General features: G+C 37.2%; 1 protein-coding gene across 1 annotated transcript in view; it reads right to left on the bottom strand.

The window, feature by feature from the left end:
* The window catches only part of BAZ1B (bromodomain adjacent to zinc finger domain 1B), a 53,718-nt gene that overhangs the window by 22,988 nt on the left and 17,088 nt on the right, over nt 1-13,642 (bottom strand). Inside the window, exons 5-7 of the mRNA XM_020896838.2 lie at nt 12,197-12,318; nt 9,987-10,184; nt 896-2,597 (exon numbers count right to left, since the gene is read on the bottom strand). Of these exons, the coding sequence (XP_020752497.1) occupies nt 896-2,597; nt 9,987-10,184; nt 12,197-12,318 (2,022 nt within the window). The remainder of the gene's footprint in view (nt 1-895; nt 2,598-9,986; nt 10,185-12,196; nt 12,319-13,642) is intronic.

Below are 13,642 nucleotides of genomic sequence, written 5' to 3'. Positions count from 1 at the left end.
CTGCCATGGGCCCTAGGTATAAACACCCATGAAAAATGAAAACCTATGTTCCCACAGAAACTTGTACGGCAATGCCTGCAGCCAGAAGAGTAAAACAAAACAAATGTCCATCAACTAATAAACAGACAAACAAACGTGGCATATCCAAAAAGTGGAACAATATTTAACCATAAAAAGAATGAAGTGTTGAAACATCCTACAACCTGAACCTTGAAACCACAGTTAAGTGAAAGAAGCCAGTCACAAGAGACCACATATACAACTCCACTGATATGATGTAACAGAATAGGCAAATACAGAGATACAGTCGTGGAAGCTGATTGCTTAGGACTGGGGGCAGGGATGGGATCATGATAACTAAAGGGCATGAGGTATTTTTTTGAGGTGATGAAAGTGTTCTAAAATTGATTGTGATAAAGACTACACATATCTGTGAATATACTAAAACAATGAACTGTACAATAAACATGGATGAGATGTGTAGTGTGTGAATAATATCTGAGGTGGCAACCAAGCTGAGGACTTCAAATACCTTGTCATTCAATTGTTACAACAATCTTGAGCATATGAGGATAAGCAACTTGCTCAGAGAACTACATAGCTAAATCAGAGGTAGGGTTTAAACCCAGGTTGGCCCATTCCCAAGTCATATGTTGTTTCTAGCATGTCTCTTTGTGGATGTGGTCCTTCACTAGAGCCAGAAAAGATGCCGCCATCACACTAACCCAAGTCAAACTATGCCTGTCAACCAGAATGCCTGGTTGAACACTCCTGCTAGACTCTCACACACGTAGGAGGAACTGGGTTATCACACACAAAAATAACTGCACAGTTGTGACAAATGAAGACACTACCATGACACCGTAGTGACTTCCATCTTTCCACAAGATTTTACCTTTCATTTCTCTCTCCTGAATCTCTCGCTCCTTCTTAGCCTGAATGGCAAGCAGTCGTCTGCTCTTCACAGCACTAATCATGTCTTCAGCTTCCATATCTACTTGGGGCTCAAACTTCACAACTTCTTTTTTCCTGTCAGCTTTGCCTAGCCCATTCTCCTCTTTTCCATTTTCTTTATTCCGGGCTTCCATTTCTTTCCGTTTCTGTTTCTCTGCTCTCTTCTTATCATTTTCTTCCTTCAACACAGCAAGCCGTTCCTTCCATAACTCTGCAGACATCTGCTGCCTGGTTTCCATGTGGTCCTGCACGGAGTATGTCATGAGAATCCGGTGGCAAAGGGCTGTCAAGATCTGCAGTTTCTCTTCTGATGTGAGTTCAAAAAATTCAGAGGTTTCCAGCTTTTCTAGGAACTCATCTTGGACCTCACTGTCCTCGAATGAAGCAGAGTCTTTATTGTCGTCTGCGTCTGAGCCCTCGCTCTCTTCCTGAACATCAGATTTGCGCAAGCAGAGCCGAACCAGCTCTGACACAGAATGCAGGGTCAGAGGGATTTCTGACAGCTTCATTCCCAGTTCACCATAGTCTTCTGCTATTTCATCTTGTAACAAGGTCTGCAGGAGGATGACCAATACTCTATTCAAGTATAAAAAGCCACCCTTCTCTGCACTCAAGGCTTCCATGAGGGACACGGCAGTGATGGGATACTGGGCATCTGGTAGGAGTAACCCAGAGTAACAGCTCAAGAACTCCACCACCATGGCCACGTCCCCAAAGAGTGTGTTGGGCAGCCCCTCGGGGGTATCTACCAATTTAAATGCTGGAAGGGTTTTGCCAGTTAACTCTTGGTCCTCGTACCGCTTCTGTTTCTCGAGTCTCTCAAGCATTTCTTTCTCTCTCCGCTCCTTCGCCTTCTCCTTCAACTTCTCTTTCAGCTCCTCTCGTTTCTTTTTCAGATATTCTTTGCGCTGCTCTTCGGACATAGAAGCCCACCTCTTTTTGTGCTCTAGGAGCTCAAAGCGTTTCTGCACGAGACTCCGCAGTTCTTCCGGGAGGCGCGCCCTGTCTTCGCTGGAGAGGAGACGAGCTGTCTTGGAGATCACGCAGGACAGCGCGCTCTTCTTGTCCTCCCTGTCTTTGTTTTCCTTGTAGTAGGCGATGAGGTGCAGGGCAGCGGGAGGCAGGTGTTTGTGAGGCTTGCTAGAGGACCTGGGGGTGCCCCCGGAATTCCGCGGGGCTCGAGTCACCTTTTGAGTGCCTTTGGCCATGTCCAACAAAGTCATCTGTTTCATTTTGGTTTTAGGGGTCTTCAGGCCCTTCTTGGGAGATTTGGAATTCCCTGTGGATTTCTGTCCGTTCAAGATGCCTTTGCCTCTGCCCTTGGCTTTCAAAGGTTTGTCACTGTTCTTCCCTGACTTCTTGCCAGGTGGGCCTTTCTTAGGAATGTGAAAGTTGGCATGTAGCTTGTTGGGTGACATCATCTTCATCACTTCCTCCAGATGCTCCTCTGGAGACTTGGAATTCTTTGAGTTCTTCACTTTGAGTGGCGAGCCATTCAAGGATTTCTTCAGGTGTACGTGACACCATAACTTAGGATTTAGTGGTGAACTGAGAGACGAGTTGTCTGTCTTGGATTTCTTTGAGGGCTTCCTGTCTGGAGATCCAGTATTCTTCCTTTTAGTAGATGGGTTGAGAGTCATATACTAGAATTTAAGAACAGAAGCAAAATTAATTTTAAAACCTAATTTAAAGAAATACTATTTAAACATCCTAAAGGCCCTCTTCCCATCCACTCAGGTAAAGCTACATATTCATTCTCTTCACGGACAGCCTGAGAAAACAAAGCCATGAATGTTAGCTAATATTTTATTTAGCCTCATCAACACAAAATTCTCCTGACACCAAGACTTAAAAGTCTATACTCCAGGATGTCCCTGGAGGTCCAGTGGTTAAGAGTCCATGCTTCCACTGCAGGGACACAGGTTGGATCCCTGGTCAGGGAACTAAGATCCCACATGCCATGCCGCATGGCCAAAAAAAAAAAAAAACCACCTATATCAGGCATTTCTGGTATGAGACTACTTTCTTACATATAGATTTTGAGTCTTTAAATACCTTAAAGAAATCTGTGAACTCTTTCCCCAGAAACATACAAAAATCATGTATACAATTTCAGAGTCCATGGGACCTAGACTAAGGACATTTGATCTGGATAATGGCAATATCTGATAAATCTTACAATATACTGCTCAAGACAGATTTGGATTTTTATCCTTTCAACTTCTGTTACAACTGGCAGTATTCTGTGCTTAGGATAAGAGAAAGTATACCATTTAAGTACTTTTGTTTAAATTCAGAAACATATTTCCTTATGAAGAGTATCAGTAAGTATAGTAACAACAAAACACTGCTCACAAATAAAAAGCTTTCCTGATCCTGGCGTTCTGGCTCCCCACACCTCAAGAACCCATTCCCATGAATACATTATTAACTACAAGTCTGATAAGTTTTCAACCTCATACAATTCTGTCCTTGATTGTCCTCTCACATCTTTCAAATTCACTCCCTTTAGCACCCCAACTCCGCAATCCTTCAATCCCAGCAGAACCATTAATTCATTAATCCATTAATTCTATCACATTTTTACCAATCTCACTTCTTCATCCTTTACCCAGATTAAATTCCAGTCAGTCATTCCAATCAACCTTGCATAAATCTACAGTCCCCTTGCTCTATTGTATCTAGTTAGTCCTAGCCTACACACGTTCAGCTTAAACATGACTAGAATAAAAGACACAAGGACAGTGTGTGGACTTACTTTAGATCTCCACCTTATCCCCATCATACAGAATTACTTAATAGGTTAGAACCCAGTCAACCTGTCATTCCACCACTGTTTCTACTTAGGTGTTTATTAAAACAAAAACACTGTTGATTTTGATGCTTTGAAAGAATATAATTACAGAGAGAAAAGCCTGGCAGTTAAAATAAACTACATGAAATAACAACCAAGCAATGAAAAAGTACCAACTCAAAAAAAAGTTAGTCTTAAGTGATTAGAAGAAAGACTAGATAACCCCTAGAATACTTGATTTCTATCACCAAAAGCAGTTAAGCACACAGAAGGCAGTCAGACACAGAAGAGTGTAACTTCAAGTTTCTGCCTTTAAAGGACTAACTTGTAAAGAGGCAGGCTGGAAGCAGTGGAGAAGACAGGCTAGGGGAGATGAGATTACAAGCAAGGAAACCACTGGAGACCATCAAATATGAAATTAGGACCCTTTAAAAGCCAACAGGGAAGAAAAATAAAATAAAATAAAAACCAACAGGGAAAAGGCTATGGTGAAGTAAGTCTCAGTGATCATAAAGAACACTTATGCTCTTGTTAAGAGAAAACAAAACAGGTAGAGTAAAACTTAATAACCTGTACTATAAAGCCAAATAAGATTTAAACATCAAGGATATATGATCATCAGAGAAACAAACTCATAGAACCTAAGTTGCAGAAGAGGCAGAAATACAGTCTGTAATGAACGAGTGGACTGTATACTTAAGCAATCCTTCTGGCTAAGTTCTCTAACTTTAAAGGCCAGCCTGCCCTTTAAGAACTATAAGCAACTGCAGTTTACCACTCCCCTAGCAGGATAATTGTTCCTTGACCAAAACTGGATGTTCTGTTTCCCAATTATCCTCAGTATGGGCTAATAAAAAGGTTTCATAGTTTATAGAATATATACATTATCTGTGACTCAGGGCACAGTTTCCCCAGAGGTAAGAACTTCCCAGTTCTAGTTCCCCAGAACTCTATTTCAAAATGTTAAAAAAAATAAGCAAAGGTAACTTATTTAAGAGTCCATCCTTTTTGTGGGCAGAATAGCAACAAAACTTCAAAGAAAACAATTATTTCAGAGACCACCCTACAAATCACAGACTAAGGCCCAAAATTACCCTGGCAGGAACTAAAGATAAATACGTGCTTTCCAAAAGTTAATCATCCACTTCAGTTAGACTTGGAAAATCTTCTGAGTATAGACATAACACACTGATGCTTTTTCTAATGTGCGGGATAACAGATTATCTCTAAAGTCATTCCAAAAATTTATCACTAAAAAGGAGATGAGACTTCATTTTTACCATTTTTAATAGATATCCTGTAATAGGATCTATTATAATTGGGCCACTTTTTAATTTACTGATTACATTTCTATTTAAAAAGCCACTCAAGCATAAATTTTTAGCATAAATTTCTTCTACTTAGAAGCACTGTATTACGCAGAAATGATTAAGCAAGCAAGAGCTGGGAGGATGGCATAGCCATGAGATGGTCCAGGAGCCCATTTATAAGATGTGTTTGTTTGCCAAGCCACACTATATATATATAAATATATATTTTTTTTCCTTAAAAATGAAAGAAATTAACTCACCCAACCCCCTCCCAAAAGGCCGGCTCCCCGCGTGAGCAGTCCTTCAGTAACTGGATCGTCTCAGCATAGGGCATGCTGGGCAGCCACAGCCAGTGGGAGCGGGCATGGCTGGGCTCAGGGGGAATCTGAAAAAGTATAAAACCACGTATGTGCTAAGGGTCTACCCTGTCCCCCGTTCAACAAAAGTCATCTAGAACAGCGCACCGAGAGGGAGAAAGGAACGGGCACCTGGATTAGCAGTATTATAGCTCTTCCAGCAAAGGCCCTTCTTAACTGAAAAATGGGAAAAAATTATTTATGTCTCAGGAACACAAGACGCTATACAATTCCACAATTGTGTCTACAATTCCACACTTGTTCCCTGTCACCTGGAACAAACCACCACCACAAATAAGGAAATCTAATAAGATAAAAATGAATAAACATATTTATAGCAACTCATTCAGATGCTAAATTTAACTTAATAGTTAGCAGTAAGAACCTTGAATTAGAAAACTTTGGCAATCCATATTCTGATTCTTATTTCACTCTTCTCATTTGCCCAAGGAACCGTGTTAGGAATTTCAAGATAACATTCACAGAGTGGGCTTGTCTCAATCTCTTGATGCTTTTATCAGCAAATGTGTGAAATGTGTTACAATAAAATAGTTTTAAGTGCTCTGAAAATCACTTTATTTTTTAAAATACTTCAGCTCTAGTCTCTATTCAAAACCAAACTTCACAAACGAAAATTTATTCAAAGAAAAATCTTAGGACTATAAACACTTGAAATATCAGTTATTAGGATAAGAAATATCTTTTAAAACGTACAAGAATTAAGTATCACTAGTAATGAGACAAAATTACACCACGTGCCTTCTGATATGATTCACTGAGAAGAATACAACAACAATTCTGTGGTATTTCTAAGCATGAGGATATAAACTCAAATTGAGGAGCATTATGCAAAATAATTGACTTGTGTTCTTAAAAATGTCAAGGTTTTTAAAAGACAATGGACAACTGAGACTAGAGAAGACAAGAGACGTAACAGGTAAAGGTAATACATGATACTACATTAAATCCTACTTGGGCCAAGACAAACTTTGTTTGGCTAAAAGGATGTTATTGGGACAATTAGCAAAATCAGAGTTAAAGCTGTGAGTCACTTCCTTCCACACCGACAGCACTCTCGAAGACATGGGGACCATTCCTAAAACCTGTTGGACTCTCTGCAGTCAATGCCACAAGCACCAGGCCACAAAGAGACACAGTCCAAGAAGCACAAGGAGTCTCTCTATTCTCCAGGGAAAGAAGAGTTATGACAGGAAGCAGAGTGGCTATGGTGGACAAACTCAGCTGGTTTTCCAGAGAAAGGCTAAAACCACAAAGATTTTGCAGAGGCATGAATGCACTGAGCCCAAATGCAGATCTAAGAGAATGCTGGCTATTAAGAGATACATGCATTTTGAGCTGGGAGGATGTAAGAAGAGAAAAATCCAAAGTGATTCAGTTCTAAGCTTCTTATTTTGTTTTATTATGAAGATAATAAAATCTTGAGATTATGGTCACTTAAAAAACTCTAGATAAAAAAAAAAACTCTAGATCAGGTAACAGTATTGCTATGATGCTAATTTCTTGATTTTGGTAATTGTACTACAGTTATTAATAGAAAATATCCTTGTCTTTTAAGAAACACATATTCATGTATTTTGCAAAATGGCATCCTATCTTATAACCTACTACCAACAGCTCAGAAAAAAGTTTGTGTGTGAAGAGAAAAAAAATAAATGTGGTAAATGTTAACAATCGAGGAATCTACCTGAAGAATACACAGAAATTATTTGTAGTATATGTCAGTTTTTCTGCATGAAATTATTTCAAAATAAAATGCTTTATAACTGTATTAAGAATCATATTAAACCAATCCAAATTATTTTAGGACTTCAAATGTCTTAACAAGTATTATTTTCTTGTTGTCTCTAACCAAATGTTTCCCTACTAGGATATACCAGCTCAAAATAAGAGTTCAAAACATTATGGACAGGGGACTCCCTAGCAGTTCACTGGTCAGGACCCTGTGGTGCCACTTCAGGGGGCGTGGGTTCGATCCCTGATCATCCTGCATGCTGTAAGGCAAAAAAAAAAAAAAAAAAAAATTATGGACAGACTAACAAAACACTACAGCGGCAATGTATTACCAGAGGGTAATGAGCTAAGATGGCTGATTTCATCTTAGATGAACGTTATTTTATTATTCAAGTGCCTTATAAATCATTCCTCCAAGTCATTAGGCCTACAAAATGTTTTCCCTAAACTCAACTGTCAGCTGCATTTTTCTCAATGAACAAAACTTCTTAAAGAAATGAATTCACTAGCCATATACATATTATACCTATGCTAAACATCACAGGCTATAAGATGAGTAAAACAGTTCCTAATCTCAAGTAATTTATGTTCTAAGGTTTACAAGACCACAAACACATGCCTATCAGGCTCTGCGCAGATAGCACTCAAAAATTCCACTTTTCTAAATAATCTTCCTCTCTCCCACTTAAGCTCTCCCCATCAGTCCTTTCCTAACACCATTACTCACAACTTGCTTCCTCTCTCCAGACCTCATCTCTCTCTCCAGTAGTTGTATTCAGTGTTTTAGTGCCCAAAACACTAAATTCTACTAAACCAAAGACAAAAAATTTTTAACCTATTGCTTTTGGTTCTGATTTTAATGTAGGTGTTACTGAAGCAAGCACAAACCCATTGCCTTTGGGATAGGCAGATCACAAGTGATCAACTTTAATTCTCCATGAATTATTTTAAATTTCCTTTAGATCAGGAAAGAATCCAAAGCACTCTTTCATGGTCTACTTATCTGTGCCTTAAGTATATTCTGTCTTGGCTGTGACGCCAAAAAGTTTTTTAAGACAGCTGACTTTATAAAAAGGAAAAATAAACATATATAAACTCAAAAAAGAAAAATCAGTGAAATATCACATAGTATTGGGGAATAAGAAATTACTCTTTAGGGACGCAAAATACATAATAAGATAAGTATATGCTCTTAATTTGTAGACTGGTTATCTTACATGACTCCCCATTTCTCTAAGTAGAATCATTGTCTTCTTAACGGCAGTTTAGTCTAAACAAGCTTGTACTCCCTAGTCTCCATCTGAATTATAGCCAAATTTCATTAAGTTAATATTTTAAGCTCTCATAAGAACATTTCAGAATAGCCAATTTCTTCAGAAATTGCTTTTCAACAGATAAATTCCTGGAATTCTAAGTCTCTGGCTCCTACAATAAGTATGGATCAGTTTTTTTTTTTTTTAAATACGTTTCTAAGTGAGGTGAGTGGAGCTTTCTAATTTTTCCTAGTTAATTTTATTTTTTATTCATTTATTTGGCTGCACCAGGTCTTGGCTGCAGCATGTGGGATCTAGTTCCCTGACCAGGGATTGAACCTGGGCCCCCTGCATTGGGAGCTCAGAGTCTTAACCCCTGGGCCAGCAGGGAAGTCCCTGGATCAGTTTTTTTGTTCTAATAAAACCCAGAGATCTTTTATCCATAAACAGTCTTTCATTCATGTTATTCATATTATTTGAATCACTAAGCTAAAATACATAAAAGACAATTGTAAAATTTTAAGAGAGGAAGAAGATTCGAGTCTTAAAACTCATTTAGAGATGATTTTATATAGAATTGTTTATGTTTGCTTGATCATGCTGGCCTAGAATAAGAAAACATGGTAATGCTAAACCATGGTTGGAGGTCTTTTCCAAGGTTTGAAAAAATATATGTATTTCTCAACATACTTTTGCTAGCAATATCAACATAAGATAATTGACATAATTTAGTTGTATGACTCACTTGTAAGATATCCTTAGTTTTTCATAATTACAAGGAAGAGATAAAAAGAGAAATCCTGAATTCTGACTTAGTTTCAATGCACCAGCTGCCCTCTCCTGATCACATTCTGGCCCAGAGATCAAGATGAAATATCAGTATATAAATAAGTAAATTTATCAACAAAAGGAAATATAAATACTCTCAAAACCCACATTTAAAAAATATCATTGAAGAAACCCTGAGATGGAAAAGGCAATCAGAAATCCAAGCCAATGTCTTAGCATCTGTCATTTACTTTCTGCTTGTTCTAATTAGACTAGTCTCAGTTTCCCCATCTGGAAAATAAGATTAATACAGATATACCATATGATTTCATCAGAATATTGTGAAAACCCAATGAGATAATTAAAGGGAAAAAAACAGAGGGGAATGTTAGATTTTCTAATTCTTTTCAAAGATGTCAGTATATTTGACCTTATCTGACAATACAAATATTAGCTTTCATTTTTAGTAATCAATTTGCAAAATATTTTCAACACCATACCTCATTCCAAGAAAGATCTGAGACAAAAAAGCACATGCATGTAATGTTTCTTTGTTTTAATTATGCAACCACAGTAAAAATAAGTCATATTAGAAGAAGAGATATTCAATGCAACCTCTCTCCTACCAACCCCATTATCACAACCCATATGAAATAGACACATGTGAAAAAAATTTGAATTCATTATTTAAAATTACAGTTTAAAATCTACTGTAAATCTAATCCTACTGGAGCCATCAGGGAAAATAAATTCATTTAATAGTGTCCTATCCTTCTGTCCAAAAATTAAGGTGCCTTACCTTGTATGGATCAAGCAGAAAGTCACTGAACTTGCTAGGCAAGGAGTATTTCTTCACTAACTCATCTTCCACCACCCAAGGGGCATTTTCACCAGTGCCAGCCCGTAATGCATTGTGCCGTATAAAGTATCGAAGTATCTCCTTATTTGGTGGGCGTTCTGTACGAATCAAGCTGTCTGCTGGCACATTACTGATGATCTAAATTAACAAAGAAAAATAACTCATTACTGGGGTCAAAAGCAATTAACCAATGAGAACAAAGATCTATACTTTCTCCAGAGAGCTCCTAATTCCACCTATGAAATAGGGTTATCACCTTTTTCAGAGACAGAATGTTAATATATCTCTAGTCAATTTGTCAACATGTATCAAAGTCAGAAAAATGTGTATATCCATTGTCCACAGTTCCTCTTATTAAGAATTTAGAAATAAATGGAGAGTCATCATCAACTGCTTACAAAAGGTGGGGCGAGGGGGGGAGGAAGGGAAAATACATAAAGATATATCCATAAAGGACTCATTTTTCAAATTAAAATATCCATATAGACACTATGCAGACATGGGGGCAAAGAGTTTCTCAATCAGGACAGAGTTATCAGCATCATCTAGGGTGCTATTACAATGCAGATGCTTGGGCCTCATCCCAAAGCTACTGAATCAGAAGAATTTGTGGTGGTGAAGTCTGGAAATCTGCATTTTTAATAAACTACCTTGGTGACTATCATACATACTTAACAACCTGAGAATACTGTTTTGGAAGAAAATTTAATGATACTTATACCGTAAATGAAAAAAGCAAGTTACAAAATATTATATACAGAATAGTCCCACTTTTGAGAGTCATTTAAAAGCAAACCACCCATTAACCACATCTATATTCACCAATTATCTTCTCTAAGTATGGGATCAGAGATACCTTTTTTCTTATTTGTATTTTGTTTTTCTATAAAACTGTATTTCACAGTAAACCATACTTACTACATGTGAACCAAACAAGTTACAATCATCAATAAGAAAACAAACGTTAATTAGGGAAGTGATTGAGACCTGCTAGCAATGTTTTAGCAACCCACCTTGCTGAATGGGACATAAAAAAACATTTAGTAAAATAAAATGTATTTAACACCCAGTTTTAAAATATAAAGAAATCCTGATAATGCAATTAAGTCTTCAGATCACTAACTATAAAACCAATGATTCAAAATGAAATAAGACTTGTCAACATTTTGACGTGAGGAAAAGAAACAACACTCTAGAAGAGGCTTTCTCAGGCCTTAGCTCCTTCTATAAAACCGTTAAACAGGAAGACAAGTGTGCAGCTGCCTCCCACACCTAGCTGCCCCACTTCTTTCTAATGATAAGATTTTATACATATAGAAATACAAGTACCCGAAAGCAACATGCCATGTTTCATGAAATTTAAGATGTTATTAACGAAAGACACATTACTTTATGTACCACAAAGAAAAAAATTCTTGCCAACTGATATTAAGATATATCCTGATTCCAAAAGATACAAACGGCTATATATAAAATAGATAAACAAAGTCCTAATGTATAGCACAGGAAATTATATTCAGTATCTTTTAATAAACTACAATGAAAAAGAATATACATATATATGTATAACTGAATCACTGTGCTGTACATCAGAAACACAACACTGTAAATCAACTATACTTTCATTAAAAAAAAAAAGATACATCCTGATTCTGGGCATGTAAAAATATGGAAGTTGAACATCTCAGCATCAATAATACATAGTACTAAGTTACTTAAATGGTATTTACCATTTTAGACGATTAGCTCCACAGATTCCTTGTAAAAGCACTGGTTAGAGTTAACTCAGTTTTTGAGCTTATTTTATTACAAATAGCTCTACTTTTAACTGGGAAGAGCTATTTCCTCAGGAAGTCCATAACCACTGTAAACAGATTATTATTTTTTTTTAGACAACTAACTTTGAAGCTCAAATGCAAATTACTCTTACATTCTAATAATTCCTATTAGAAAGGAAAAAGGATGTGCTCTCCTAGGAAAGAAAATCCGATTTAACTTAAAGTCATAATTACAAAGACCAGAAAACCACTCAGAATTTGTTGTAGAAACAAATTCATTCACACAACACATCTTCTATAAGAAAACTAGCCCTTCGATCCTTTCTTAAACAATACTATGTGTAAGAGGCTCAATGTAAAATGCCAACTAACCTTGTCTTCATTCTGTAGCTTCACATCGTATTTGTGAGGCAGAAATTTTGGAGGAGCCCATTTCCTCTCTCCTTTTTTTAATGAAGTAGGAAGTTTTCGTGGAGATCTGCGTGCTCTGTCGTCTAGTCAAATCAACAGAAAATTAGTGGAAAAAAAATAATTCTTTTAATTCTGCCCATTCATTCATTAACAATCACCTTACTGAACACGTACTCTGCAACCAGGCACCAAGTGATGGGACCTGAAGATAAACTGTAAAGCCTTTACCTCAAGTAGCTAAAGTCTATGGGAGGAGTCAATAATACTTAGAATACAATGAGGAAAATACTATAATAGAGATTGGTATGGAAAATTACTACAGGGAGAAAAACACTCAAAAAGAGAGAAGTACGAATTTAGACTGGAAGACAGGCAGGGAAGGCCTGTTCAGAGACTACAAATAACGAGATACGGGTGAATATGATTTACATTATAATTAAAAAAAAAAAATCAGATTATAGGACTTCTCTGGTGGCCCAGTGGTTAAGACTCCAGGGGGCACAGGTTCAATCCCTGGTCAGGAAGATAAGATCCCACATGCCACCTAGTATGGCCAAAAAAAAAAAAGAAATTAGACTAAAGAGGTAAGTAGAGGTTTATAAATTATAATGAACCTTGCACAACACTTAAATAGACTAGAATTTGTCTTACGGGCACTAGGGAAACAAAGGATTTTTTATCTAAAATTAACCAGATGTACATTTTGGAAAGAGAACTAATGTGAAAAATTAAGAAAAGGAAAAAACACTTTCAGCAGTCAGAAAATGAGTAAAATGGGAAGGTGAAACTGAAGAAAGGAAATCAGAAGATATAATCGTAAACATCTGAATTTATGTATCAGGAACGGTGAAGCGAACAGCTGAGACGACAGACCTGGTAACCAACTAGATGTGGGAGATGCTAAAGGCTTCCCAGTGTTCTGTCTTAGAAACCAAGTAGATGTGTTGAAAAATGAAAAGAAGACAGGACAAAATCATATGAAAACAAACAAAATCTAAAGGAACAGCAGTGGGGAGAGGAAGCAAAAAAAAGTAGTTGGAGAAAAAGGAGACCCTGATATTAAATAAACCAAAAATGAGAGTGACCAGTAGTGTTAAATACAAAAATAAAGCATACTAAGAAGAAAACAGTGGGTTTGGCGATTAGGGGTCACCTAAAACCTTCCTAGGAATAGTTCCAGGAGTAAAGCAACACAAGTTAACAGCATAAGGAATAACTGACGGTCAAAAAGGAGAGACAACATTCTCAAGAATTTTGGCTTGACTGAGTAAGTCAGAGAACAGGATCAAGGAAAAATATGTTTTGCTTTTGGAAAATGGGACTTCATGTATAAGTTGAGAATAATCATTCAAGAGCACTGCAGTGCAGAATAATAAAGTTAACCCAATCCTGAGAAAGCAGGAAGGA

This window comes from Odocoileus virginianus, chromosome 33 (genome assembly GCF_023699985.2).
Source record: "Odocoileus virginianus isolate 20LAN1187 ecotype Illinois chromosome 33, Ovbor_1.2, whole genome shotgun sequence".
Taxonomy (NCBI): Eukaryota; Metazoa; Chordata; class Mammalia; order Artiodactyla; family Cervidae; genus Odocoileus; species Odocoileus virginianus.
This window is presented reverse-complemented; position numbering and strand designations above follow the sequence as displayed.